At 49.5% G+C, this 26,286-nt stretch overlaps 2 protein-coding genes across 4 annotated transcripts in view; one reads left to right on the forward strand and one right to left on the reverse strand.

The window, feature by feature from the left end:
• On the reverse strand, positions 1-5,095 carry GAMT (guanidinoacetate N-methyltransferase). Of its 2 annotated transcripts, XM_085562227.1 has the most exons (7): positions 4,555-5,095; positions 2,466-2,670; positions 1,596-1,741; positions 1,453-1,516; positions 1,079-1,146; positions 862-972; positions 1-707 (listed from the first exon to the last, which is right to left on the reverse strand). In XM_085562227.1, the coding sequence occupies exons 2-7, from the start codon at positions 2,647-2,649 to the stop codon at positions 567-569; spliced, it is 714 nt and encodes a 237-aa protein (XP_085418353.1). In that variant the 5' UTR covers positions 2,650-2,670; positions 4,555-5,095; the 3' UTR covers positions 1-566. The 2 variants fall into 2 exon arrangements, with proteins under 2 accessions (XP_085418353.1, XP_021403643.1); XM_021547968.3 differs by lacking the exon at positions 4,555-5,095 and having other exon boundaries at positions 2,466-3,775.
• The window catches only part of DAZAP1 (DAZ associated protein 1), a 24,709-nt gene continuing 2,318 nt past the window's right edge, over positions 3,896-26,286 (forward strand). Inside the window, exons 1-11 of one of the 2 annotated variants that reach the window (XM_021547970.3) lie at positions 3,896-4,133; positions 9,763-9,803; positions 10,249-10,415; positions 10,680-10,745; positions 11,274-11,384; positions 13,665-13,713; positions 17,951-18,033; positions 21,245-21,398; positions 23,217-23,246; positions 23,677-23,817; positions 24,611-24,793. In XM_021547970.3, coding sequence (XP_021403645.1) covers positions 4,102-4,133; positions 9,763-9,803; positions 10,249-10,415; positions 10,680-10,745; positions 11,274-11,384; positions 13,665-13,713; positions 17,951-18,033; positions 21,245-21,398; positions 23,217-23,246; positions 23,677-23,817; positions 24,611-24,793 — 1,057 coding nt within the window. In that variant the 5' untranslated portion in view covers positions 3,896-4,101. The remainder of the gene's footprint in view (positions 4,134-9,762; positions 9,804-10,248; positions 10,416-10,679; positions 10,746-11,273; positions 11,385-13,664; positions 13,714-17,950; positions 18,034-21,244; positions 21,399-23,216; positions 23,247-23,676; positions 23,818-24,610; positions 24,794-26,286) is intronic. The other variant, XM_021547971.3, reaches the window with a different exon arrangement.

Below are 26,286 nucleotides of genomic sequence, written 5' to 3' on the forward strand. Positions count from 1 at the left end.
TTTGGGTATTTCATTCCTTTTAATGGACTTTATCCCTTCTGGGGAGAGAGGAAACATCATTTATTGAGCTGTGAGGGGGTGTTGGGGTCAGGATTTGCTGCCGTGGGCTTTGGTCGAAAATGTTGGGAAACCTCCCTTGGGAGTTGCTTTAGGAGAAGTTGAAATGCCTCAAAAGGCCTCACATTGCCCCATTTCTCCCACCTGCTTTGGATTATTTGACTCTAGTGGGAAGCCACCCTGTGATTTCTCAAAATGATGCAGTTTTTAGAGGAAATGGCTGGTTCTGGAGCCCGTTTGGCCAGAGGCTCTGAACCCCACTCTGAAATTACAGCTTAATTGAGAATTTGAAGTCTTGAGGGGACAGAGCAGGGTGAGATCTTCCACAGAGCCCACAAGACCCTTCCAGGGCAGGGGGCTCCTGGGGCAGGGGATTTCCTGTCCTTTGTCCTCTGGAATCTATCCCAAGCTTCCACCCACCTCTGGGTGAATCAGCTTGGATCTCTCAGGGGCTTTAAAGGAGATCAGAGCTTTTCTCCTCCTCCTCAGCTCCTGCTCCCCGGGGCCCCTCAGTGTTTGAGGACGGTGGGGGTGATCATCCTGGGGTGGGAGTAGTAGCGGCACTCGCGGGGCGGCTGCAGCTCCATCACCCTGGTGCTGATGTTCTCCCGCCTGAAGCCTGCCTCCAGCAGCGGCCCCACCTGGGTCTCCTGCGGGAGAGGAGGGCAGGGAGGAGCAGCCGTGGGTTGGGGTGTCCCATGCGAGGAGGGACACGGGACAGCCAGGGAAAAACCCTCCGAGCTCCCCTTCGGCGTTCCCTGCCCACGGAGTGCTCGCACGGCTTCGGGGAGGGGAGCAACTCACCTCAAACATCTTCTCGATGTCGCTGTACCTGGTCTTGAGCAGCTCCCCCCACGAGGTCAGGTTGCAGTAGGTGAGGACCCCTCCGGGCCGCAGCAGGCGGAAGGCATGGCCCTGCCCCGGGGATCGATCGGGGGACCCGGCTCAGCTCCTCCCGCTCAGCCCCGGCCCCAGCTGCCCCTCCGAGCCCCTGCTCCTCCCCGCAGAGCCGAGGTGTCACCTTGATGAAGTTGAACTGATGCGTGTGCCAGGTGTCCTCCGACAGCGGGTAGGTGTCGTACAGGATCCCTGCCCGGGGACACGCAGTTAGCTGGGAGAGACCCTGAGGGGCTCCTGTGTCCCAGGAAAATCCCCCTTCGTGGCCTGGTATTGTTATGTTCCCATTGCAGTTTGCCCCCGTGTCTCTGAGCCCCGGAAGGCAGCGCTGCGATGGCCCCAAGACAAGGATCCATTTCCCCAGGGACACAGCTGTGCCCTGTCCCAGCCCCACGGGGGACGTGGGCTCCACCTGCACCCCCTTTCCATGGCTCAGGCATGTCCTGGGCTTTGCTGCACCCCCTCTCTGCAGCGGGGTCCCCCCCAGCCCCGGCTCACCACTGAAGTGCCCATCCGGCAGCGTTGGCACCACGTCCTCCCACAGCCCCTTCAGGGGCACCACCTGCGGGTGGGGGGCAGCGGGGTGAGCTGGGGGGCTGCAGGCAGCCCCCCAAGCCCGGCACGGCCCACCCTGCCCTGACCTTGTGTGGCTGTGCCTCGGCCCACTGCTCCAGCCGCCGGAAAACGCCCTCGTTGCACTCGATGATCCAGTGCTCGTCGAGGCCAAGCTGCTGCACCTTGGAGGCGGCGATGGCCATCCCAAACCCCACCTCCAGCACGCGGCCGCCTGCAGGTAGAACCAGCACGCACAGCTGGCGGTTTTCTCTGCCTCAAACACCCCCATGCATGAATTCTGACCCCTTCTTCCCCCAGACTGGGCTCTTCGGGTGTGGGGTGGGAGCACATGGTGCCACTGGCACTGAGGGGAGAAGCTGGAAGCAGCCCCATGTCCCTGTCACCTGCTGTCCCTCCAGCTGCCCCCCTGTCTCTGTCACCTGCTGCCCCTTTGCCCCCCAACAAACTCCCCCCAAGCTGATCCCAGTGAGAACAAACAACATCCAACCCTCCCTCTGCCACGGAAAAACCCCCAAAACCAGCAGGGCCTGGATGGGAGGTGGCTGCATCCCCTCCCCACGTCCCCATCCCCTTTCAAGAACGCGTCACCCCAACACAAGGACACAAGTGCCACCATGGCCCTGCTGCCCCTGTCACTGCATGGGAGAACAAACTATGTCCAACCCTCCCTTTACCACGGAAAAACCCCCAAAATCAGCAGGGCCTGGATGGGAGGTGGCCGCATCCTCTCCCCATGTCCCCATCCCCTTTCAACAACGCGTCACCCCAACACAAGGACGCAAGTGCCACCATGGCCCTGCTGCCCCTGTCACTGCATGGGGGCCACATACAACGGGGGGCCACACACAGCGGGGTCCCCCAGCAGAACATCTCCCCCACACCAGCTGCTTTTGGAGACCCCCAGCACGTCCTGGAGCCCGCGGGGTCCCCGTTACCCTTGGACGCGGCCACGGCGGCCAGCGAGTGCATGTAGGGCGTCTCCCAGCGCTCCATCACCGGCTTGCCCAGGATCTCCAGGTGCGCGTCGGGCTCGTCGTAGCCCGCCGTGGCTTCCCTCCAGGCCGCCCGGCAGTCCTCGCCCTCGGCGAAGATCGGCCCTGCCGCCGCTCCGGAGCTCATGGCTGCAGGAGGAAAGTCCAGCTGCACGGGCCGAGCAGGGGGAGGGAAAGAAAAGGGACACTGGGCTGTTGGCCGGCTTTAAATAACGCTGCTGGAAAGTGCTGAGTGTGCACGGCCAGCTGGGGCCCCTCCGGGGACTGCGAGCCCTTATCGAGAACGTGAACCCTTATCGGGAACGGGGCGGGCCGGGGCTGCCAGGCTGCGGGTCACCGGGGGGGTCCTGGGGGTCACAGGGGGTCCTGGGGGTCACCGGGGTGTCCTGGCCTGGGGGTCACTGGAGTGGCCTGGGGGTCACCAGGGTGTCCTAGGGGTCACCGGGGGGTCCTGGGGGTCACCGGGGGGTCCTGGGGGTCACCGGGGGTTCTTGGGGGGTAACCAGGGTGTCCTGGGTGGTCACCAGGGCAAGGCCGGAGAGAGGGTCCCAGGGGGCTGCAGGTGGTGTAGGATGGGCAGTGGGACCCCCGGATGGGCAACGGGACCCCCGGGTGGGCAATGGGACCCCGGGGTGGGCAGTGGGACGCCCGGGATGGGCAATGGGACCCCGGGATGGGCAGTGGGACCCCCGGGGTGGGCAATGGGACCCCCAGGATGGGCAGTGGGACCCCGGGGTGGGCAATGGGACCCCCGGGTGGGCAATGGGACCCCCGGATGGGCAACGGGACCCCCGGATGGGCAACGGGACCCCCGGGTGGGCAATGGGACCTCCGGGATGGGCAATGGGACCCCTGGGTGGGCAGTGGGATGCCCGGGGTGGGCAGTGGAACCCCCAGGATGGGCAGTGGGACCCAGGGGTGGGCAGTGGGACCCCCAGGATGGGCAGTGGGACCCCGGGGTGGGCAGTGGGACCCCCAGGATGGGCAGTGGGACCCCGGGGTGGGCAGTGGGACCCTCAGGATGGGCAGTGGGACCCCGGGATGGGCAGTGGGACCCCCAGGGTGGGCAATGGGACCCCCAGGATGGGCAGTGGGACCCCGGGATAGGCAATGGGACCCCGGGGTGGGCAATGGGACCCCCAGGATGGGCAGTGGGACCCCGGGATGGGCAGTGAGACCCCCGGGTGGGCACTGGGACCTGGGGATGGACAGTGGGACCCCCGGGGTGGGCAGTGGGACCCCACGGAGGCCCCGCCCCCCACGGAGGCCCCGCCCCCCCGCGCGGACTGCCCTTCCCGCCGGCCCCCGCGCGCGCGCGCGGCCACGCCCCTCTCTGCCCCTCCCAGGGCGCGGCCCCGGAGACCCCGTAGCGAGGGGCGGGTGCGCGCGCAGCGGCGGCGCTGAGGGAGCGCGAGCGCGCGGCGGGGGGGGCCGGGCCGGGGGCGGCGGCGGGGGGGGGAACCGGGAACACGGGAACCGGGACACGGCCGGGAGCGCCCGCCCGCGGCCCCACGACCCGCCGCTGGCACCGCCGCCACCGGAGGGAAGAGCCGGGCGCGGCCCCGGAGGAGTCGCCGCCATGAACAGCGTGGGAGGCGCCGACGAGATCGGGTGAGAGGAAGGGGAAGGGCAGCGCGCTGGGACGATGGTGCGGGGTTCGGTCACCTTTTCCCGCAACCTCAGCAGCGGCTCCCGCGGGCCGAGGCTCCCCCGGGCCGGGGGGCTGAGTGGGGACGGATCCCGGGCCGGGGAGGGGGCATTAAGGCGCAGCCGGTCCCGGGCCGGGGGTGCTGTGGTGGGGGGGGGCGGGTCCCGCCATGTTGGGGCCGTGAGGGCGCGCACAACCCCCCCGTCACGTGACCGGCGCGCGCGCGGGGCTGCGGCAGGTGCGCGCGCCCAAGGTCACCCGCCCGCGCCGCTTCCCGCGCCCGCCCGCGCCGCTTCCCGCGCCCGCCTCGAGTCCCCGCCGCCCTCCCGCCCGCACCGCGTCCCCGCCGCCCGCCTCGAGTCCCCTCGCGTCCCTTCGTGTCACCTGACGCGGAGACAAGACGCCGGTGTATGGTGGAGGATTGTCCCGCTTTGCTGGTGCGGCCTCACCTTGAGTCCTGCGTGCAGTTTTAGGCGCCACAGTATAAGAATGATACTGAGGTGTTGGCGTCCAAAGGAGGGCAGCGGACGTGGTGAAACGCCTTGCGGGGAAGCCTCAAGGAGGAGCGGCTGAGGTTACTTGGTGTGTTCAGCCTGGAGGAGTCTGAGGGGAGATCTCCTCGCAGTCTAAAACTTCCTTGTTAGGGGAAGCAGAGTGGCAGCTCCCGATCTCTGCTCTCTGGCACTAGTGACAAAGCCAGAGGGAACGGCTGGAACTGTGTCCGGGGAGGTTTAGGTTGGAGATCAGGGAAAGGTTTTTTTCCCTCAGAGGGTGCTGGGCACTGACTACGCTCCCCAGGGAACGCTCACGGCCCCGAGGCTGCCAGAACTCCAGGAGCGCTTGGACAGCGCTCCCAGGGACAGGGTAGGATTGTTGAAGAGTTCTGGGCAGGGCCGGGAATTGGACTCGATGGTCCTTGAAGGGTCTGTTTTGTGATCCTGTGACCCCGCTGGGAACTTTGTTCTGTTGACTCATCAGGCACCCCGAGGGGTTTGTGGTGGAAGGAGGAGAAGGTGGTGGGACAAAGGCGGCACCAGGAGCTTCTCCTCCCCTCCCTGTTCCCCGCAGGGCTGCCCTCCCGAGCTTCCCTCTGCTGTCCTCTGCCCGGGATGTGTTCCAGCAGGAAAGTCCCGGTTTTAACCGTTCCCGGGGGTTTTGGGGCTTCAAACCGAAAACCTGACACTGGTCTGGTTCTTCTGGCTTGCTTTTAGAATCATAGTGAGGTGGAAGGGACCTTAGAAATCATCCAGTTGCACTCAGTATTATTCTGCTTGAGAGTTGTACCCTGGTGACATTGAAATTATCAGGCTGCAGGCTTGGGCATGGTAGAACTCAAAGCAGCAAAATCCAAATTTAAAAAATCCTTGGCTGGTTCTTCCAATGCAAGTTTTGTCATGGTATTTGCCCATCAGGATTGGTCACCTTATTTGAAACTAGAAACACTTGTGTCCCGTGCTGCTTGCACTGCTTTGTAAGCTGCTTATTTACTGCATGTTCTTAATTTGTAAATCCTAAAAGTACAGGAGGCAGGATAAGTGGTTGGAATATCACATTGAAATGGTTTGGGTTGGAAGGGACCTTAGAGATGATCCAATTCCAGTACACGTTGCATGAGTCTTGTTTAAATAAGTGGTTTTTGCTCTGAAACTGCCTTTTTTTTTTTTTGCTCCTGGGCCTTAATCACTGTTTGGTGTTTTGTGAGAGACCTGATCAGGTCTGAGTTCCCGAGCTGTAGGTGAGTGCCAGGCTCCAGGTTATTCCGTGGAATATCATCAGCTCCCCTCCTGAGCAGGCTGGGCTGTCGCAAGAGTTTGTTCCCAGTCACAGATCCTTCAGAGCTGTAATCACATTGGGAGGAATTGGGGGTTAATCAGAGAGGAAATTTTCTCTATTCTCCTCCCCCAAAAGCACTCAGAGGGAAGATGAGAGCGTAGAACAAACTCAGCTGCTCCAGCCCTCGAGAGGAAGCTCTGGTTTAAAGCTATTGTGAGAGGCAAGTCTGGATGGGAAGTCATGAATTCAGCTGCTTTTCTAGGTAGAGATTTGCAGATAAAACACCTAAGGAAGCTGTAAGTCTTGCAGGTGTGTTGGCATGGGTAGTCAGGGGCCTTGTGAGTGTTATTTGTAGTAATTAATTAATACTTGGGGCTGGTTTGGATGAAGAAAAGTGCTGATCTTGATCCTTTTGTCCTGCAGCTATTGGGGGCTGTGCTGAGGTGTTGATCAGAGCTATTAATCAAACCCCACATTATTTATGTAGAGTTCGTGCTTTTGGTGTTTTTAAAATACCTGTACATGCTTTTTTTACTAATCTTGAGTTGATTTGATCCAGCAGGAAGTATGTTTATGGCAAGAAAGAATACATTAGCAATGAAAATTCTCCCAGGAAGTAGCGAGGCAGAACACTTGGTTAAAATTTATTATACAGCTGCAGCTTCTGAGGAGTCATTATGCCACTTTCTGCTCCTGAGGTGATCCCTGTGGGGAATTCTGCTGCTTCAGGGGTGTTGCACCTGTGAGGAACTCGCTGCTGCTGGTGGAGAGACTCACTGGCCCAAAAGCCAGGCTGGTGTTTGTGCTGTCACCTACCTGTGCTGGAGTGGCTCTGCATTCCAGCGGGGATGGACTGCAGTGTCCTCCAGTCTGTAAGCTCGGAGCTTTATGGAGGTGTGGGCTTTGGGGTGGTGTCAGCACGTGTGAGCTGAAAACACTGAAGAACATGAGGGGAGACTCAGCAGGGCCTGCAGCTTCTTCCCAAGGGGCAGCAGCAACCTCTGCTCTCTGGGAGCAGGGCAGGACCCAGTGCTGGAGCTGTGCCTGGGGAGGTTCAGGTTGGAGATCAGGAAAGGTTCTTCCCCCCAGGGTGTTGACACTGCTCAGGCTCCTCAGGGAATGGTGCCAGACCCGAGGCTGCCAGAGCTGCAGGAGAGTTTGGACAGCGCTGCAGGGATGCCCAGGGTGGGATTGCTGGGGTGTCAGTGCTCTTGGATCCATTCCAACTCAGGATATTATATCAATTTTATACGATTCTATGAATTTAATAACTGCCAGCCCATAAACTGTTAGGGCCAAAAGTTTTCTGGGATTGAGTGTGGGCAAGACCTTGGTTGGAAAAGGGCTGGTGATGCAGGTGAGCATGGAGGCAGGAGCACTCACACACCCATCCTGCCTCACAGCTATCCTGTACCATACCACATCTGGATTTTTGTGACCTTTGGCCCTGCTCAGTGTCTTCAAACCACGGAGGATCCCAAGGCAGAGGATTCCTGGCTTTTGGTATTTCACAGCCTGTGTGTAAACCAGGGCTGTGGATTTCCACAGAGCTGCTGCAGCTGGCCTTGAGCTGCCCAGCTTTGCTGTTTCAGTCCATGTAGGGCGACTACAAATAATTCATGGTGGAATTGGAAGGTTTCAGTGACCTCCCTCCCCGCAGACAGCTTGGTGTTCTCTGAGAACACAGCTGGTACTTCTACAAGGATGTAAAATCAATTAATCTTTTATACCAAGTCATCAAATTTAGTTAAAAACACCCAAAAACAAACCATAACCTCAAATGTGGTCGGTGAAGAAAATGTCGCTAACACATGTCAAAACTTTATTGTGAATATAACAGTAGATCAGCTGGTTTTACTTTGCTATTAGGAAATTAGAGTTGCTTATTTTCCCTAAAAATAACAGCACAGCGGAGGGGTTTGTGTCCTGTGTGTGGAGAGGGAAGGTGGCCGGGGGACAGTTGTGGCAGCCACCGGGATGGTGCAGCCACCTTGGCGAAGCCTGGCTGGTCCCAGAACCTGTTGCTGTTGAGCAAGGCCCTGAGCCCGTGCCAGGAGCCAGCGCGCTGCCAGAGGGAGCTGGGGCACTTTTCCAACCCTTGAGGGAAACCTCGTCATCCCGACCATGCCTGCAGAAAACAGACCTGCTCTGAGAGAGGGGAGGGCAGGAGGGCTGGCACGTCCTTGGGCTGCTGTGACACTGGGGGCTCTCGTGGCCTCCTGTGGCACCAGCTCTGTTGTTCGCTGCCTGCTCAAGGAGAGGCTTTGATCAGTGCATAACAGTTGGTCTGTTTCTGTGAAAGACAAGACTCGTGTCACGTCTCGGCTTGTAACTAAGGAACAGAATTTGCCTCCATGGAACCAGGCTCGTAGGTGCTGGGTGGTGTTGAATTTTGTCACTTTGGCTGGTGCAGAAGGGTCCTGACATGATGTCCTGTCACAGAGAAGTGATTCAAAGTGGAAAGGGACAGGCTCAGTGACAGGTTTTGTCAGTGAGCTGCCCTGCTCCACAGGAACTTCCAGTTGCAAGGCTTTCACTTCCCTGGTACTCCCAGTGCACCTGCAGCTCTTACTTGGGGGCTGACTGGGCTCTCTGCCATTACCTGCTCCTGAAAAGAGCAGCTTAGAGGACGTTCAGTTTGGTTTTTTTGTTAGGAGAAATTCAACTTTGCCCATGTAAATGAGGATGCAGGAATTCCCACCACCCTCAGCTGTACTCAGGTATAGGTGAAGGTGAGGAGAAGACAAAGCAAGAAGTTGTTTATTCTTTTTGAGGTCCGATGGAGAACCTGAGGGCATCCCCCAAAAATAAACTATCCCAGTGCTTGTCTGTGCAGAGCTATGGAGCTGTTAACAGCAGAGTTTTTCACAGAATCACACAATCTCCTGAGCAGGAAGGGAAGCCCAAGGATCATCAAAGCCTTGCAGAGACACCCCAAAAATCCCATCCTGTCCCTGAGAGCGCTGTCCAAATTCTCCTGGAGCTCTGGCAGCCTTGGGGCTGGGACCATTCCCTGGGGAGCCTGGGCAGTGCCAGCACCTCAGGGGGAAGAACCTTTCCTGATACCCAGCTTGAACCTCCCTGACACAGCTCCAGCTGTTCCCTGGGTCCTGCCCCTGCTCCCAGAGAGCAGAGCTTGATGCTGCTCCTCAGGATGAAGCTGCAGACAGCTATGAGGGTGTTTTTTGGGGTTGGTTCTCAGTACTGACACGGGCCAGGTGTTGAGGTGTCTCTAACCAACCTTTAATTACTGAGTAAATGACTGCTGGAAGTTTTGTCACACCCAGGAGCTGATAAAGAGCTGCAGAGCTGGCAGCCTGGCATGGAGCTCCTGTAGCACCCACCCAGGTTGTTGGGCGTGCTGGGACAGGAAACCCTGCAGATTTGGGTGTTCTTTGCAGAGAAAGAGTTGAATCAGTTTTAAGCAGTTTATTTTGGGGTTTGGCCATGACTTTCTCACCTGCTGGGCACCATCTCGAAACTGGGTTGTACAATGGTTTCACAACTGCTGCTGGATTAGTGCTGCTCTGTTATTTAGTACCTGCTGCACAGGTTTGACTTCTGTCTCAGGCCTGAGCGTGGCAGTTCTGCTTTGGCTTTCACCCCACGAGAAGGTGCTGGCAGCCAAGTGAGTGTTTTGTGGTGAGCGAGGGAGGAGCAGAGAGCAGGCATGAAGGGTTTGCTTCAATCAGCGGCTTTGAGTATGGCGCCAGCTTTGCAGGGCGTGTTGGAGATCCTGTCCAGAAGAACTGAGCTGTGCCTTGAATAAGTTGGAGCATCTGCTGTAGCCCCTAAACCTGCCCTGTGTTTTGTTTGCAGGAAGCTGTTCGTGGGTGGCCTGGACTGGAGCACGACGCAAGGTGAGCAACGTGTGTTGCAGGTGTTGGGCCACGGTGAAAACCCAGCCAGGAGCTCTCAACAGGCATTGCTGTGGTGAGGAGGTTGGGCTGAGCCTCCTCCTCTGCTAATTAATAAAACTTTCTGTAGAGACAGCTCAGCTATATGATTATATAAATATATTTTTATATGTTAATTCTTCTAGGTTTATATTGTTCGGTGCTGAAGTTTTTGTCAGCTCAACAGACAACCCTTCTTATAATCACTTTCCTACTGTTTTCCATTTGTATGAGTGGAAATAAACTGTTGTCTGCCATTTGTTTACAGGAAGTAAGATGTGATAATTTTCAAAAGATGAATTTGAAGCTGTTTTCCATATTTGCTGATCTGTTGTCTCATAATTACAAACACAGTCTGGTGTTGTTAATATTTGGCTCTGTTTAATACTTGCTTTTTTTTCTTTGACAGAAACTCTTCGTAGCTACTTCTCCCAGTATGGAGAAGTTGTAGACTGTGTAATAATGAAAGACAAAACAACAAATCAATCTCGAGGATTTGGATTTGTCAAATTTAAAGATCCCAACTGTGTGGGAACAGTGCTGGCCAGCAGACCTCATACGTTAGATGGCCGAAATGTAAGTTGCTTTTGTGTTATTTTCTTTCCTGCACCAGATTCAAAGATTTGCTTCAGATTCTGGCTCCTTTTTTGCAGAGTGTCAGAGTTAACCTGGTTGTTAGTTTAAATGATTTCTTGTAAGGCAGCTCTTAACTCCGTGGCTTGTATTGCTTTGAGCTCTGAGGAGCTGCATGTCAGCAGGGCTGGGTTCAGCTGCCACAAACGTAACTTTTAGAGCAAAATTCTGCATGCTGAGGTCTGACCAAGCTGGAACTTCTTCCAGATTGATCCAAAGCCATGCACACCTCGGGGGATGCAGCCGGAGCGGACACGGCCAAAGGAGGGATGGGTAAGGAGAGATCCCTGTCTATCCTCTTGAATTCTTTTGGATTATATCCGTGTTTTAAAGGCAGAAGTCTGTATGCAGAACTCGAGTGGAAATTTCGTTTCAAAAAGTGTCCTTAATTTAGATTTCCATGGGGAGGCTCTGTGCAGAGCAGTGTCAGTTTGGGTGTGGTGTTTCCTAAGCTCTTAGTGATGCTTTTAGTGGAGTTGTTCAGATTTGAGAGCAGTGTCTGGAAGGGCACTGGCAGGGCTGATGCTGTTCCAGCCCACTCCACACCCTGCAGCTTCACCAGATTTCAGTTTAGAATGAGTCAGTGGCTCAGAACACAGGCCCTGCGTTCCTGGTCCTCCGAAGAACAGGGGACACTGAACCTCTGAGCTCAGAACGTGCTTCCCTTTCATGCCTGGGAGACTTCAAGGCTGGAGCTCTCCTCTCAGCCTGCCAGAGCCCATTGTTCATGGTTCGGTGTAAAATGATAGAAGCAGCCACCCTTATTGTTCTTCTGATTGAATTTTCTCCTCCTTGATTTAGCAGAAAGGATCCAGGAGCGATAACAATAAATCCAATAAAATTTTTGTTGGTGGGATTCCTCATAACTGTGGCGAGACAGAGCTCAGGGAATACTTCAAGAAGTTCGGAGTGGTGAGTCCTGGGGGGGAAGGTGCCTCCCCTCCCTGCTGCCTCCTCTCACTTTCCTCAAGCTGTCAAATCTGGGGGTAATCTGGACAAATTGCTGGAGTGGCACCTGGATCATTTGGTGAGAAGCTGTAGTGAACATTCATCATCTGGAAATGTCCCTTGGCAGAACCTGCTGCTCATGTGGAATTCACTTTGCTGCTTCTGTCTCCTCGTGTTTAAGTCTACCTGATGCATTGTTCTGTCCCTTCTTCCAAAAACTCCTGAGGTGCCTTATGAATGATTGTTTTTATTCTTATTATTTCCACCCCCACCCCCCTTTCTCTTGATAACTTTCAGCTGGGTAGTTAAAAATGTCTGCTGATTATTTTTTGGGAACAGCGAGTCTCTCAATAGGCTAAATTTTAAGATCCTGGTATTTGACTATGTGTACAGGTAGGTTAAATTTGGATCTCCTGCCATTGTTTGGGGAGCAGTAGCTGCTTTCAAACCATCTAGAATCTCAGTTCTGATGTCCCTAGAACCTCAATTCTGAAACAAACTGCTCCTCATGCACCTTCTTTAATTCAGTTTGTTACCTTGGACTGAAATGACTGTATCTTCTCTCTCTCTTTTTTTTTTCTTTTTTTTTTTTTTTAGTTAGTTTTTATCTAGTTTTAATTCCCATTTATCCCAGCTCTCATGCCCTCAAGGAAGTGGGGACATATGATAAACTACTGAATTAAATAATCCAGCTGTGAATAAGTTTGAAGAAGTTAAAGATTGCATGAGTTAAATTCAGGAGTGTGCTGGTAAAATGAACTTGATTGGCATTTAGTGTAGTTTTTGATACTTTTTTCAATAACCTTTTTCTGACATTTCTTAGTGGCAGCAAAGGATTTATTGAGAAACAAATTCTTAAATTTATCAAGTTAAATCAGTGTTTAAAATTCCATTAAGATAATTATTTAAAAACACAAAAAAGCAACAGTTAACAACTGTTTCCTTAGCTTCAAATGCTGCAGTTGATTAATACTAAAAACAGGCAGCACGTTCCACGGCTGTGGGATGTAGTTTCCAAAGGCTCTTCCTCACAGACTTGGCTTTCCAGCTGTGCCCTGGATGCTGGGGAGATACAGGGTATGTCCTGCAGGTGTAGAAGGCAACAGCCACAACTGTAAGTGCCCTTAAAAGTAAGTAGTAGCACTTTACTCCTAGTATAGAAATCAGAAAATCTTCCTGGAGTTGTAACGAGTCCCTTTGGAGCAGTGGAGTCTCACAAATGTTTTGTGGCCACGAGAGTGAAGAGCCCAAGGCAGGCACTGATGTTCAGCCCTGGTAATTGCTGGGGCATTAAGGCCAGGGTGAAGAGGATCCAGATGGACCAGGGGAGGGACAGGTCTGGCACTGATTGTCCCATGGCATCATCCCCATGTGGATCCCCCAGCCCAGCTGGGAGCATCCAGTAGGATGTGCTCAAGTGAGTGCAGCAACTCAAACACAAATGTTTTCCAGCTGTAAGTAGAGATAAAATTGTGTCAGACTAAACTAATTTTTACTCGCGAGTAAAAATATCCTGAGATTGTCTTGAAGATGCAATTTCACAAAATCACACTCATTTTGTGACCACTTTCCTGCATCTGAGAGATTTCAGAGCAGTTCCTTTCAGCTGTTTTAATGTTGACATAAACATTACACATCAGGTTTTGTTTAAATTGCAGCTCACTGTGGTGCTCATTCCGAGAAGAATAATCCTGAAGCCTTTGAACAGCTTGCAATTTCCATTTTTTCTTTTTTTAGGTTAAAATCACGCTGATACTGCTCATCCAGAACTTAGAAGGGTTTTGTAAAGCTGTTTAAAGCATTGGTTTAACTGGTGCTCTGGGCCTCTCTGGTGCTCCAGTAATTCAATCAGAGCTGCATGTTCCTAGAGGTGCCTGCAGCTCAAGCTGCTTTTCATGGCGAAAGTGAAATTGGTTAAAAATGGGGAAAATCATGTGTTAAAAAGCTACAGTGATTAATTGTTGGAAAACAAACCTTTGGGGTGTGTAATAGGCCATAGAGTGGGTACAAACAGTGCAACATCTCAATGTTAAATTAAAATGTCAGTTGTGATGAGACAATAGAGATGAGCTCAGGCTTTCTAAACTCCCAGGAAGAGCAATATTCCCTGTTTTTGTGCTGTTGCTGGGATGATGGCTGCACTTGGCTTGTGCTTTGTGGGTAGAGAGCAGGAACCAGCTGGTGGTGACTGTTCCAGCCCTCCCCTTGTAGCACAGGGAGTAGAATTTCCCTTCTCTCTTCCAGGTCACTGAAGTTGTAATGATCTATGACGCAGAGAAACAGAGGCCCCGAGGTAAAGGCTGATCTAGTTTGTCCTTGAAATTTCTTCATACTCTCCTATAGTCAGATGGCAAACTATTTCACACCATCAGAAAAGGTAGATTTTTTTTTTTTCCCCCTATGTTGCCTCAGGAAAAAGAATAACTCGCTGGGCAAACATCACTTCAAGTCTAAGACTCTTCATCTCCAGCTTCACTTGGTTCTGTGCATTTCAGCTCAGATGTTTCATGCTCATTGATGGGTTGGTTTTTTTTTTTATAGTTGAATGAAATTTGATTCTCGAGCCACTCCTGTGGCTTAAGGTACTTTAGAGGGGGAAAAAATAAGTAGATTTTCCTCCTGTTCCACATGAAAGGTACGTTGGGTCTGTAAGTGCATGTGGGGTGCTCCAGCCAGAGCACGAGACAGGGCAGAATCCATCCATCACCTGCTTTTTGTTTTGGTTAAGTGGCTTCACCTCAAATTAAAGAAAAGCTCTACTTAAACATCACAAAATAATTCTAAAATATATATATGTATGTATATTTTCAATTGGGATATACAATCCCTGTATATTAGATTATTTTTTAAGTGGGGAGGGGAAAAAAACCCCAAAAACCTGGAAGATTCACTAGATATTGAATCAAGGTGGGAACCTTTGGTCAAAATATGAAGCAATTCCATGTCACCCACGTCCCTTTCCATCCACCATTTGTTTGCCAAGGAAGAGGCAATATTTTGGCACGTGAAGCTTAGCTGTGCTTCCACCCTGTAGCATGTTGGACATGCTAGAGAATAGTTTGCCATCTGAACTTTTCATTTCTCTTCTGCCTCATTATTAAGAAATATATTCTTCACTTCATATTTATTAAGCTGTTAAGTCTTAGTTTTATTTTTAATTTAGACATACATCCTTAGTGACATATTTAAGTGTTTCATAGTAAAGTATGGTAATGTTAAGTAAGTTCTTTTTTTTGTTTCTTTTCTCTCTGTGAATTGTTTGACTGTGATTAACGATATCTCTTTAGATTTCTTCTCTCTAGGTGATAATTTATCACAGAGGTACAGGCCAGTTCCGCAGTCAGAGGAGGGACGGGCTTTGTCTTTTATTGGAGTGTAAACGAAGTTTCAATATATTTGTTTTTTTGTTTTCTTGCTTTAGCTCTCCTAATCTTCTCCCAGCAGATACCTTTGATTTAAGCAGCACATAAATTCATCTGTTTCAATGCTTTAGAGCAGCTGGTTTTGGATAGAGGAGACAAAGGCACTGGCATTCAAATGTAATTTGGGGCTGAAGTTCTGAAATATTTCAGTAATTATTGTATCATCTCTATCTTTGCAATATTTAATCCCAGCCTTGCAGCCTCTGTGCAAAAGGTACTTAAACATCATGCCTGGTCTGGATTAATCCTGTCTCAATTAATGGCTTCTCTGCTTCAAGCTCTACTAAAAGCAAAACAGGCAAAGGAGGGCTTGGGGTGCTAAGCACAAGTGCCAGGTCGGGGAAAGGTCTCCACCCACAGAAAACTTCCTCCCCTAATTCATCAGACTTCTTAAGCACTTCTTGGATCCTGTCTCTCTGCCTTGTGTATCTGTGCTGTTCCAGGCTTTTTTTAGTCTGCTGACTAACAGTCATCTCCCAAAATGGCCTTGGCAGTCCCTGGGGGGTGCTAGGAAAAATTCCTCGAGTTTGTATTGGGTACTCCTGGTTGTGCATCCCAGAACACGTTTTCTCTTGCCTTCTCTCTGTGTTCTCTTGCTGCTCTGTCCCCGTATCCTTTTCATGATTGTAGATAAAATTCCAGAGGCCAACTCAGTGCCATCTCTTCTCAGACCCTTCTGAATTTTGCCTTTTCCCATTCACTTTACCACCCTTCCTGTGGAAGTGCACACTGGTTTACTGGTAGGAGGAGGGGAAATGATCCCTGTTCCTAATCCCTGTGGCAACTCCAGCTCCTCGGGAGGCACCAAATTCTCAGGTGATGTCCTTGAGGAGCTGACTGGGGTCAGGTATGCACGTGCTCTTTGCTTCCTCCCAGTCCTACCTGCTCCTGCCAGCTCTGCCCCATCCAACCTCTTCCCACAGCCCCAAGCACAGCAGCCATGTCACATCTCTGAAGGAACAAGGTGGCTTTGGTGCAGTCTCAGCTTCTCCTGCCTCCTGTTCATGGCCAAGCCAACAGCTGGGAAGGGATTTCCAGGTTCTTGCTCTGTCTGTTCTCCTCCTCCCTTGGCTGCAGACAACTCTGTCAGTCTGGTCTGGTCCTCTTGGATTCCTGCTGGATGCAGTTCATTTCTCCAGCCTGTAACAGAGTCCTGTCCTTCAAAAACTAAAGCTGAAGGTGGTGGGTTTCATCACTTCTGCTTAAAACTTCACCTTGGAGTTCTGCTGTGTTACTCTGATTTCTTTATTCTTCCTTATCTTGTGCTGTCTGACCCTTTTAAATTCCCTTTTAAAAATCTATTTATTGCTTTTCTCAATGACCTCTTGCTCTCCCTGTTCCACCCCTCCAACCCCATCCCACAATCTGTTCCCCTCCTTTAGCTTTGGAATCAAATTCAACAACAACCTTCACATCCAGATGGAATCCATTGTTTTTCTTCCCCGTCTCTTTTTAGACAAAGGCTGGAATACTAAACGTGATTTAAATACAAACACTTTTCCTTTGGCTCCAACACTCGGATTTCTGGTTAACTCAGACAAATATATTGTGATGAAATGCTGCTCTCAGCTTCGAGGCTGCTTTCATCACAGCTCCACAAAACTTCGTTTATACTGCCAGTCTCTTGTGTGTGGGAAATGCCAAGTTTTTTCCTTTTTATTTTCAGTTTATTTTAGTGATGTCTTTTGCTCTTGTTGCTGACAGCAGAATTTGACCTGCTGGAATCTATTTTGGCCTGTATCTTTGTGTATTTTTATATATATATATATATATAAACTTTCTCTACACTAGGCCTCTTTGGGCTTACCCAACGCAGTTGGATAAGCGTGGAGAGACATTCCTGTGCTAGATCTGTATTCTGTAACGCTTTAGAGCAAGATTTGGCTGCTGTCAGCACTAGCTGCAAAGCAAAACGCAAACCAAGGGGGAAATCTTGGGTTTCAGAAAAGCAGAACTGCATCCATGTTCCATAAACGCTTCCCACGCCGCACCTCGGGTTTCTTTTCTAACTTCTATTGCTCTCCCCCCTTTCCTCCCCTCCGTAGCTAATCCAAAGAATGGCACAATTCCTGTACTGCATGTGTCCCTCCCTGCCCTGGGTTGTCCCCACCAGCAGCCAGTGGGGCATGGCATGAAGCAGCCGCCTTGTCCTGGGGGATTAACCACTATTTTGCCACTCTCTCGGCTGTGTCAGCAGCTACAACCTATGTGCAGTGGTTCTCAGAGTGACCTCCAAAAGGGGAGCTTTGCCTCCTTTCCCAGAGTTTCCTCCAAGCATCAAAAGCTGCTGGATCCAGCTGAGCTGCCAGCAGCCAGGGCTGTGTGGTCAGGTGGAAGGGAATGAGCCACCAGCTGGGGGGCAAAAAGGGCTGGGATGTTGTGTGGGTGTTCAAAAGGAAACCAACAGGAAATAAAAGAAATTAAACAGACTCAGGACGTGGCAGCAGCACCACGTTCTGTGTGAGCAACACCTCACAGGGGCTGCCTTGTTGGGAAGGAGTAATGCCTGTTCCCTGCTTTTTCTCCAAGGTGTGGAAAACTTGAGAACCTCTGATGTAGGTTGTTAGTATCTGAAGCTTCTCATTCATCCATGGAGTGGTAAAATTTCTCATGCTTTAACAGCTACATTTCAAAACTAACTTTCTTTTCTACGGAAAATATTCCCTAACTGGAAGCTGGGCTAAGGGATTGGGAGGAAGTTGCTTTGCAGCTTTGGGGAACAGGGATATATGATAGGTTTTCCTTGGGAAGGTAGGCTGAACCAAAGGGAGGAGCAGCAAAGTTGCTTGACTTCAATCTGCTGTCCCACAAATATTTTGATTTTAGCAGTTTTTTTCCATTTCCTGGTAGGTGGATGAGGAATAAAATCAAATTAAAAGCCGGTTAACAAGCTCAGTTCGAAGCTGCATGCGCGCAATCGAGACGAGGCACTAAAGCCTCTTCACAGGAAGTATCCATTGCAATTTCCTCAGAGTTTTTGCCAATTGAACACAAGTGTCGTTATCTGAAACCCCTGCTTGAACCCTTGGTCTGCCCCTAATACTGTTCATCATCCTGTTTTGTGTCACAACACCCTGCTACCTTGATTCACTCTTCGTCGTTGGCTAGGTTTTGGATTTATTACTTTCGAGGACGAACAATCAGTGGACCAGGCTGTCAACATGCATTTTCACGACATCATGGGCAAAAAAGTGTGTAGTTGTAGTTTTATTTTACCTTAAGAAAGAACCAAGTCTTGGGTAACGAGCGATTTCACTGGGGAATCCAACTTAATGGTTGATGGGAGAGCACAGCAGTCCAAATGTCCAAATTCAAGGCTTTATCCATGGAGGTGGGGAAAGTCTGAGTTTGCTGGAGAAGGGCAGTTAGGATGGGGGCAGCCTGGGGGAGGGAGGGCTTGGAAGCCTGAGGGTTCAGGCTGTGGGCTCTGCTTGGGGTGAGGCCTTGTGTGTACAGACCTGGGGGCTGCTCTGGCTGAGCAGATGGACTGGGATCCTCATCACCGGGGTGAACTGGTGCTCACTGCCTCTGCTTGGAGCACTGCTGTGGTGCCAGGAGAGAAATCCGTGATTTTTCTGTTGGAAAAACAGAATCCCAGTGAAATCTGAGTTCTTCAAGGCTTGGTTTAAGATACCACTCCTTCAGATGTGTACTCGATACTCAAATCTCGAGGTGGTGTCAGATGATCTGCTTTATATAATCTTAAACTTTAAAAGAAAAAGGGAGGAAAAAAAAAACATCCTGAAGGATTGGTTTTTTTAAAAAATTGGGTCACTTACTGTGAAACTTTGATACCAACCCACGTACTCTATATAGTATTTAACCACAATGCAGTTAAGTGACCTCTGGTTGTTTCATCTTCATACTGTGTTGTCAGCAAATGGGGCTTAGATAGGGAGAAAAAAAAAAAAAACAAACCTAAAAGCCAAATAAATTGTTGCAGGACACCCAAGTTTTAAATATAAGGAAAACAGTAATTTAAAGAAAAATGAACCACAGGAAATTCTGGTAAATTTAAGTCCTTGCACAGTATATCCAGATTTTAAACTAAATGTTAAAACTGTTAAACTTGAAGTAAGGGAGTTCATGGTGACACAGAAGATTCTTGCATTCCTTAAATTATTGCGTTGTGTGAGTTTTTAATTGTCTTTGAAGTCTTTTATGTGCTGGTATTTCATAAGCTGTTCCTTGGCTAGCAGGGGACACACTCGGCATATCAGTGGAGTTCTGGTTCATTTTGCAGTGTAATAATGCCTTTAATTCCTGTGAACTTGTTTTGGGGTGGAGGGCTGGGTGTTTTCCTGATAATGGGAACAGAGAAATGAGCTTGTGAGATCCAAACCATCAGTTCTTGGTGTGATGCTCTCAGGTGTGAGCAGGTGCAGTAAATCACACAGGGGTGTGTAAGGATCACCTGTATCCCCAACATTCCCTGATCTGCCCTTGGAATTGCCTTCAGCAAGCCCTTAAAGTGGGAGCTGATCCCCCAAAGCAGCAGATCCAAATGGGAACAAAGGATAAACATCCACGAGGTGCTGGGAGAGGATGGTGAGCCTCCGGATGTCACCTCATTGCTGCTGACACAGCACTGGGACTTGGAGTTCTCAGTGTTCCCCAACAAACCCAATTCCTAACTGAAATAATTGATTTTTGCCCTTCCCCTCTGCCACTTTCAGTGACCAAAAAAAAAAAAAAAAAAAAAATCAGGATTCAGGGATTTTTAGCTCAGATTAATAGAGTTGCCTCAGTTCTTGGGGTAACGTGGGCTCTAGACAGGTGTGGAATTTGAACATCCCTATTGCACAGGGAATTTTCAGTCCTCACTTTGACAGTTCCCTGCTTCCAAGTGTGCACTGAAAAATTAATGGGATTCTTCCACAAGGATTAATGAGCTCCAGATCCCCTGCTCTCTCCTTCACTGCCTAATCATGCCTGCTTTAAAAATGGTATCTCTGTCTTTTTGGTAATTAAAAAGGTATTGCTGAAATGAATCCATATGTTGTTGAAAGGAGGGGGAAAAAATTAAAATTGCAAGAAGGCCTCTGCTTTTGTAAGCAATAACCGAATTCCCTCAAGGCAAATGTGTTAAGACTCATTAATTTGAGTCCTTTGAAAAATTCCCTTGGTTCCTCTCTGGAAGGGCCTTGAGCTGACAGAGATTTGGTTACTGTCATGTCTCATGTCCTTGGGGCATTGGCAGGGGGGCTGCGGGGGGCTTTGTCCTTGCCTTGTGCCTGTTTCCTGTTTGTTCTCCAACATGAATGGCTTTTAAGACATGGCAGGAAGAATTCTGAATACTTTATTTTCCATACTACTCAGGCCCATTGATGATAGAGATTTATTTTCTTTGTACTCTGGCACCCATTAAAATTAATCATGAAATGAAAAAAAAAAAAAAAGCCTCAAATTCAGCAAGTGCTGAGAGGGTTTCATTAAATCAGAACTGGATTTTTTTTTTTTTTTTGAGAGGTTTATGTTGAATGTGCAGCTTATTTTAAGTAGGTCAAATGCATTTACTCCATGGCTGGGAACACTAGGACATTTTATCTTGGAATGAAATAAGTTAAGCACTGTGGTTACTGATTTTTAAAACAGGAGGGGTTTTGTCACTGACTTAACACAGTATGAAGATTGCTTCTTATTGACTCAACTGTCCATTTTTATTACTTGCATGTTTGTTTACTTTTTTGTTAGATGTAATGTAAGATTCTCTTATCACATCCATTCCCTCTGACATTGTTTGAGTTAACTGAGATTCTTTAAGCGTTAGCCTGGGGAAGGTAAGTCTTTATCTTCCATTAGACATTTAAATAAAATCTTAAGTTTAAAAAAAAAAGACAACAATACAAAAAAAAAAATCTCAAAAAATGTGTGTTTCTCAGGTATGAGCAGAGCTGAAATTGTAGTTAGATTGGGTGGGTTAAACTGTCACTTCCAAATGGACCCCAAACATATTTGGTTAAAGCATTAGTACCCTTTTTCAGAGCAGCCTCTTCACTCAAAATTCTGGTTTTTTTTAAAGTGAAAACATCATCTTCTTATCTCCTGCCTCGAACATGAAATCAGTCTGTCATTATTGTCCAAGATTCTGCTGGTTTAAGTGCAGAGCTGCTGTAAGAGGGTACTGCTGTTTTAAGATTAAAGCCAACGAGACCGAAGCGATCTGTAGGATGCTTTTCTCGGAATCCCTCAACAGTAGGACTTGTAATGCCTTACCATCACCTACACTGTACCTGAGAAACATTGTAAATTACCGGCCTTAAGTTTTAATAATTAAGTACTTAGACATAAGTCATATAAGCTGCTAAGTGTAGTCTTAAGTGTAACTGCGGGTGTGTGTGAGGGGCCGGGGGGCGCGGGGCCGCCCCAGCCCCGCTGAGCGCTGCCTCTCTCTTTGTTCAGGTGGAGGTGAAGCGTGCTGAGCCCCGCGACAGCAAGAGCCAAACCCCGGGGCCGCCGGGGGCCAGCCAGTGGGGAAGCAGGATCATGCCAAGCGCTGCCAACGGCTGGGCAGGGCAGCCCCCTCCGACCTGGCAGCAGGGATACGGCCCCCAAGGTACTGCCCGCCCTGTAGGAATGTGCCCACAGGTTACCCTTTGTCCCCTTCAAAAGGAAAAACGCACAGAAGTTTCTCAATTTGGTTAAAAGACACCTCATAGGACCTTGGGGACTTCACCTTAGGACCTTGGGGACTTCACCTCAAACTTAAGGACACCCAATTGGACAGGAGCCAAAAAGTCCAGCCTAATCAATTCCCTAGAAAAGAAGAGAACAAAAGAAGTAAATCGCTTTTGTGAAGTGGTTTAGCAGGAGTAAGCACCCCTTGCCCTGACTCGGCTTTTCTCTGTAAAGAGATTTTTTATTTTTGCCTTTTATTAAAACTCTTGGTTTCCAACACTGTCACAGGAGCCATCCTGCTTCTTTTATGCCACCTGAGGTAGCTGAGCTATCAAGGATATAATGCTTTCTTCTGAGAGCTTATAAGGCCAGGCTCAAGAAAACAGAAAGCATTACCACTTCCTCCCTGCCCGGCCTTTCCAGCTTGCCACGCTTCGGTTTTCTGGCCTAGATGTTATTCCCAGCTTTATCTCCCTGACAGCAGGACTGAAGTTCCAGCCCCTCAGTCCTCCATGAGGTTTTTTTCACACTGCTTTTCCCAAAAATCCGTTTCTTTGGCAGAAGGCAGTGCCAGGCCTGTCCCAGGTGCGTTCCACCTGTTCCCTTTGGAGCTGCCTCTCCCCACATGGAATCCCCATGTGTTGGGGGAACTCAGAGAAGGTGTTGGGAAGGCTCCAGGTGTGACTCCAGCTATGGAGTGAGCTCTGCACAACACCCCAGTGACAAATCTGGCTGAAATAATGGCTTTTCAAGGGTGAGGCAGCTTCAAAGGAAGTTACCAGGAAAATCTGAAAGGGATGAGGGGGAAATGGATGGCCTTGCCTTTGAATTTTATTGCTTAATGTAGCTTGGGAAAGCACCAGGCAGCTCTGGTGCAGGGAGCACTTGGTGCACACCAGGAGCCCTGCGGGGCTCGGGATCAGCCTGGGTTTGATGGCTGCAACCCCCCCAAGATTCCAGAGGCAGGATAAACACGCCGAGTTCATCCAGAGACAATTTTGATAACTTCTGGAGAAATGCAGAGGGATAATTGAGTTGCTGTGACTTGCTTGCTCTGAGAGATGAGAAATGTTCACCTGGGGGGCTGCAGGGAGCGTGGCTGCTCCATCCCCGCTCTGATGGATGGAAGTGCAGCACAGGGATTGCTCATTTCCCCACGGTGCTGATTAACTTGAAAGCTGCAGCTGAGGGTTGACATTGTGCACAGATGTGCTAATCTGCAAACTGAGAAACTCCCATTATTTTCCTTGCAGTGATTAGTAGGGAAAATGATACCTGATCTCCTGGAAAGATTAATGTCAGACATGAACGCATTTATCCTTCAATCTCAGCACTGCACAAGGGATGGGAAGGGCTTTTTTTATGCTTCAAAAACTGCAAAAATAACTGATAAACCTGGTAGTAAATTAAGAATCCCTTGGATGTGTAGTCTGCTGGGGTTCTCCAGGGTTTTGTTCTCTGTAGTACTGTAATTTCTTGCACTTGGTATGTGGCAGCTCTCAAATGCTCCATCTGATTTGGGTTTGGGAACTGCTGTCTTTTCTGAGTGGCATTTGCTGAATGATTCAGAGTCTTTCAAGAATTACACATTCAGAAATAGTCCCACAATGTTGCTTAGGCCATAAAAATAGCTCTATAAGGGACACGGGGAGGATACCCAGTCTATCCCAGAGCCAGATCCTCCTTCTTGCATCATCCCTGCTCCAGAGTGCGCAGCTTCACTGATGTTTGAAGCTCTTTTTTTGTTCTGTTGTAGGGATGTGGGTGCCAGCTGGACAGGCAATTGGTAAGTACATTATATGGGACCAATTCTGAAAGAAAAAAATCCTCCCAAGCACGGGTGCAGCTTCTGTGAGCATTCACAGTGATTTTTGGATTTCTGTAGGATTTAACCTACATTTAAAAGCTTGATTGAGTTTGTCCTGGAAGAACGGAGGGGAAGACAGTGGCTTCTTAGCAGCCCAGTAATGGGAGCTGACACACATCCTGCTGTTCCAGCCACATTAATTTGTTACCAAGGGATTACATGCTAAACTGCAATTATTTACAGTGGGGATACTTGGAGGACAAATATTTCCCAAAGTGAGGATTCATAGAAGGCTGAACCTGCGTTTGCAATCCACCCAACAGCCTTACCCCATCTAGAGGAAGCTGACTCCAGCAGCAGCTCCTTGGTATTCATTGCTTCAGTTTTTGGGTTTCTCTTCCTTTTCCAGGTGGATATGGACCCCCTCCTCCAGGCAGAGGAGCTCCTCCCCCACCACCACCATTTACCTCATACATAGTCTCCACACCTCCCGGGGGATTCCCGCCTCCACAAGGATTTCCACAGGGCTATGGCACCCCTCCACCATTTAGTAAGTGACCCCCAGGAGCTGGAGCACATCCAGCTCCACATTCAGCTTTTCCTCATTTTTTGCTGGACTTGGATTTCCCCTTGTGTTTCACCTATCCTTAATTATTTTTCCCAGATTATATCTTCCGAGATATAATTAACTGTGGCATTATTTTTTTTTTCTTGGATTATTTCATTCTTGGATGCAGTAATCATTTCTGTTCTCTAGTTTAAATCTGTGTTGCTAAATAAATTTAGATATGTTGTGCACCTTTGTTAGGACATCTAAGAGAAAACTTAGAGCTCACTGCTGGTGACCTGGGCCAAACACAGGCAGGGTTTTTTGGAGGAGCTTAAGGAATTAAGGTCATAACTGGGACTGGAAATACAAATAGGATTTTAGCACCTACCTCTCAGGCCACCATTTCAAAAGTCTTGTCGGAAGCCTGGTTTAAAGAAGGTGGAAAATAGTATCCAGTTATCTCGAGATACTTTTTCCTCCTAAAATCTTGGATAATACTGCTGCCTCCTCACTTGTCATGTCTGTAAGCACAGAGTTTGGTCCCCAGTTCTGCTTTATCCCTTTCTCTGTGCTGGCCCCTGCAGCCTCTGCCTCTGTGGGGACATTTCTCCCACCTGTGCCGGGTGAGTTGCTGAGATCTTTGGGCTGTGGGGGTGACCAACGTGTCAAGGTGAATCTCTGCAGCCACTGCTCACAAACACCTGGGTTCAATAGCCTCAGAAATGTTTGGTTTAAGTTGTAGCATCTCTAAAGCCAAACAGGACGCTGATGTTCACCTCTTCTGTCCTTCCAGGTTTTAGTTATGGTGCTCCACCTCCTCCACCTGACCAGTTTGCCCCTCCTGGAGTCCCCCCTCCACCTGCCACTCCGGGGGCAGCACCACTCGCTTTTCCTCCTCCACCACCACCATCTCAGGCAACTCAGGACATGAGCAAACCCCCGACGGCTCAGCCAGAATTCCCTTACAGTCAGTTTGGTGAGTAATGCTGGAATTTATCCCCTTTAGTCCTGAGTACAGAGCCTTGGGCACAGCTTGCTGCAGGCACTTCTCTGGGATGGGAGTGCTCCACCAGCTCAAGCCGTCCTTGGAATCATGCCATGTTCTAGCTAGAGGGAATTTTCTTAGCTCTAAAGTGTTGCTTTTGTGCTGTAAAATAACTTCAGGGATTTGTGCACTGCCAGGATGAATTCCTGGTGTCCGCTCTCCCCAAACCTACAACTAAAACTTCCACTCCAAGAACTTCACAGAGCTTGTAGTGAACCTTTTTTTGTGTCTCCAGACCTTAGAGAACAGACTTGAAGAGTAAGAGCAGCTGGAGAGACAGGCAGTGCATGTGTAAGGATCCAAACCAGTGCCTTTTCCTCTCTTTTCTCATCCCTTCCCCATCTCTCTGGAGGTGCAGTTCTGTGCAAAGCTTTGTTGTGCTCCGTAGGTAACTTTGAGATAGAAGGCACTGAGCTAACAAGTTTTACAGCAGGCAGGCAGTGCTACGAAAAACAAATTCTTTTTTAAATTGCTAGACAACTGCCTGTGCTCCAGAGTAAAATTTCTGCTGTGGCTCCCTGAGGGAGCTCAGAGGGAATTCTCATTCTCATCTTGCTTCTCTCAGCCCTGTTTTTCAGCAGTCCTCTCCAAATATCTCTACAGAGATCTCTCCAAATAGCTCTGTACTAATGTTGTTTTTAAGGGATTGTAATTGGTCAGTTTTCACTTCTGAAGGGAATTTTGCATGCAGCAGCCTGTGTATTCAGGCTGTTCTCTGCTGGAACACGTTCTGCATGTGGTAGTGCTGCTTTAAGTTCCTGCAGAAACCACTATGAGATGAAAACTTCACAAAATTTATTTAAATAGATAATATTCAAAGTTCCAGCAATGTAAAGCAGCCTCTGAAGGAAGATGAGCCTCTGAGATGTGTTTGTGAAGCAGCATATTCTCATGTTGATGAGTTTGAAATGTTTTTTCATTTGTTTCTTAACAAATGATTTCATCAATAGTTTTGCCCTTGTCACTTGAAGTTTTTCTTGTTCTGCCAGAACTTGGCTCTTTGCAGATTTTTTTTTGGAGTGGGTTGGACTCTTCTAAATAAAGCACAAATCCCTGCACAGCCAGTTACATCAGTGAGGAGCCAGAGTTTGGGAGGTGTTGGAAGTTTAGGAAGGATCTGATGGAGAAGAATTTGACAGAGAAGGAGTTTTCATCTGGAGCTGTGGTGACAGGACAAAGGGAATAGCTTCCATCTGGAAAAAAATAGGTTTAGACTGGATGTTAGAAAAACTTCTTCACTGTGAGGCTGTTGAGACCCTGGCATAGATTTTCCAGAGAAGCTGTGGCTGCCCCATCCCTGGAAGTGTCCCTGATTTGCATATATTTACATAAATTTGTAACATTTTTGTGCTTTAAAGAGACACAAAATTCCCTAATGAGTGTAAGGCGCTGTAGGGTTTATCCTGGGCAGTGTCCTAAATCCT

This window comes from Lonchura striata, chromosome 28, assembly GCF_050655825.1.
Source record: "Lonchura striata isolate lonStrDom1 chromosome 28, ASM5065582v1, whole genome shotgun sequence".
Classification (NCBI taxonomy): Eukaryota; Metazoa; Chordata; class Aves; order Passeriformes; family Estrildidae; genus Lonchura; species Lonchura striata.

Excerpts from the sequence above, each read along its gene's own strand:
- GAMT (XM_085562227.1), bottom strand. The coding sequence starts at position 2,649 with ATGAGCTCCGGAGCGGCGGCAGGGCCGATCTTCGCCGAGGGCGAGGAC. Across the intron at positions 1,742-2,465 it reads CGCCGTGGCCGCGTCCAAGG|GCGGCCGCGTGCTGGAGGTG; the intron begins GTAACGGGGACC and ends TTCTACCTGCAG. Across the intron at positions 1,147-1,452 it reads GCCGGATGGGCACTTCAGTG|GGATCCTGTACGACACCTAC; the intron begins GTGAGCCGGGGC and ends GTCCCCGGGCAG.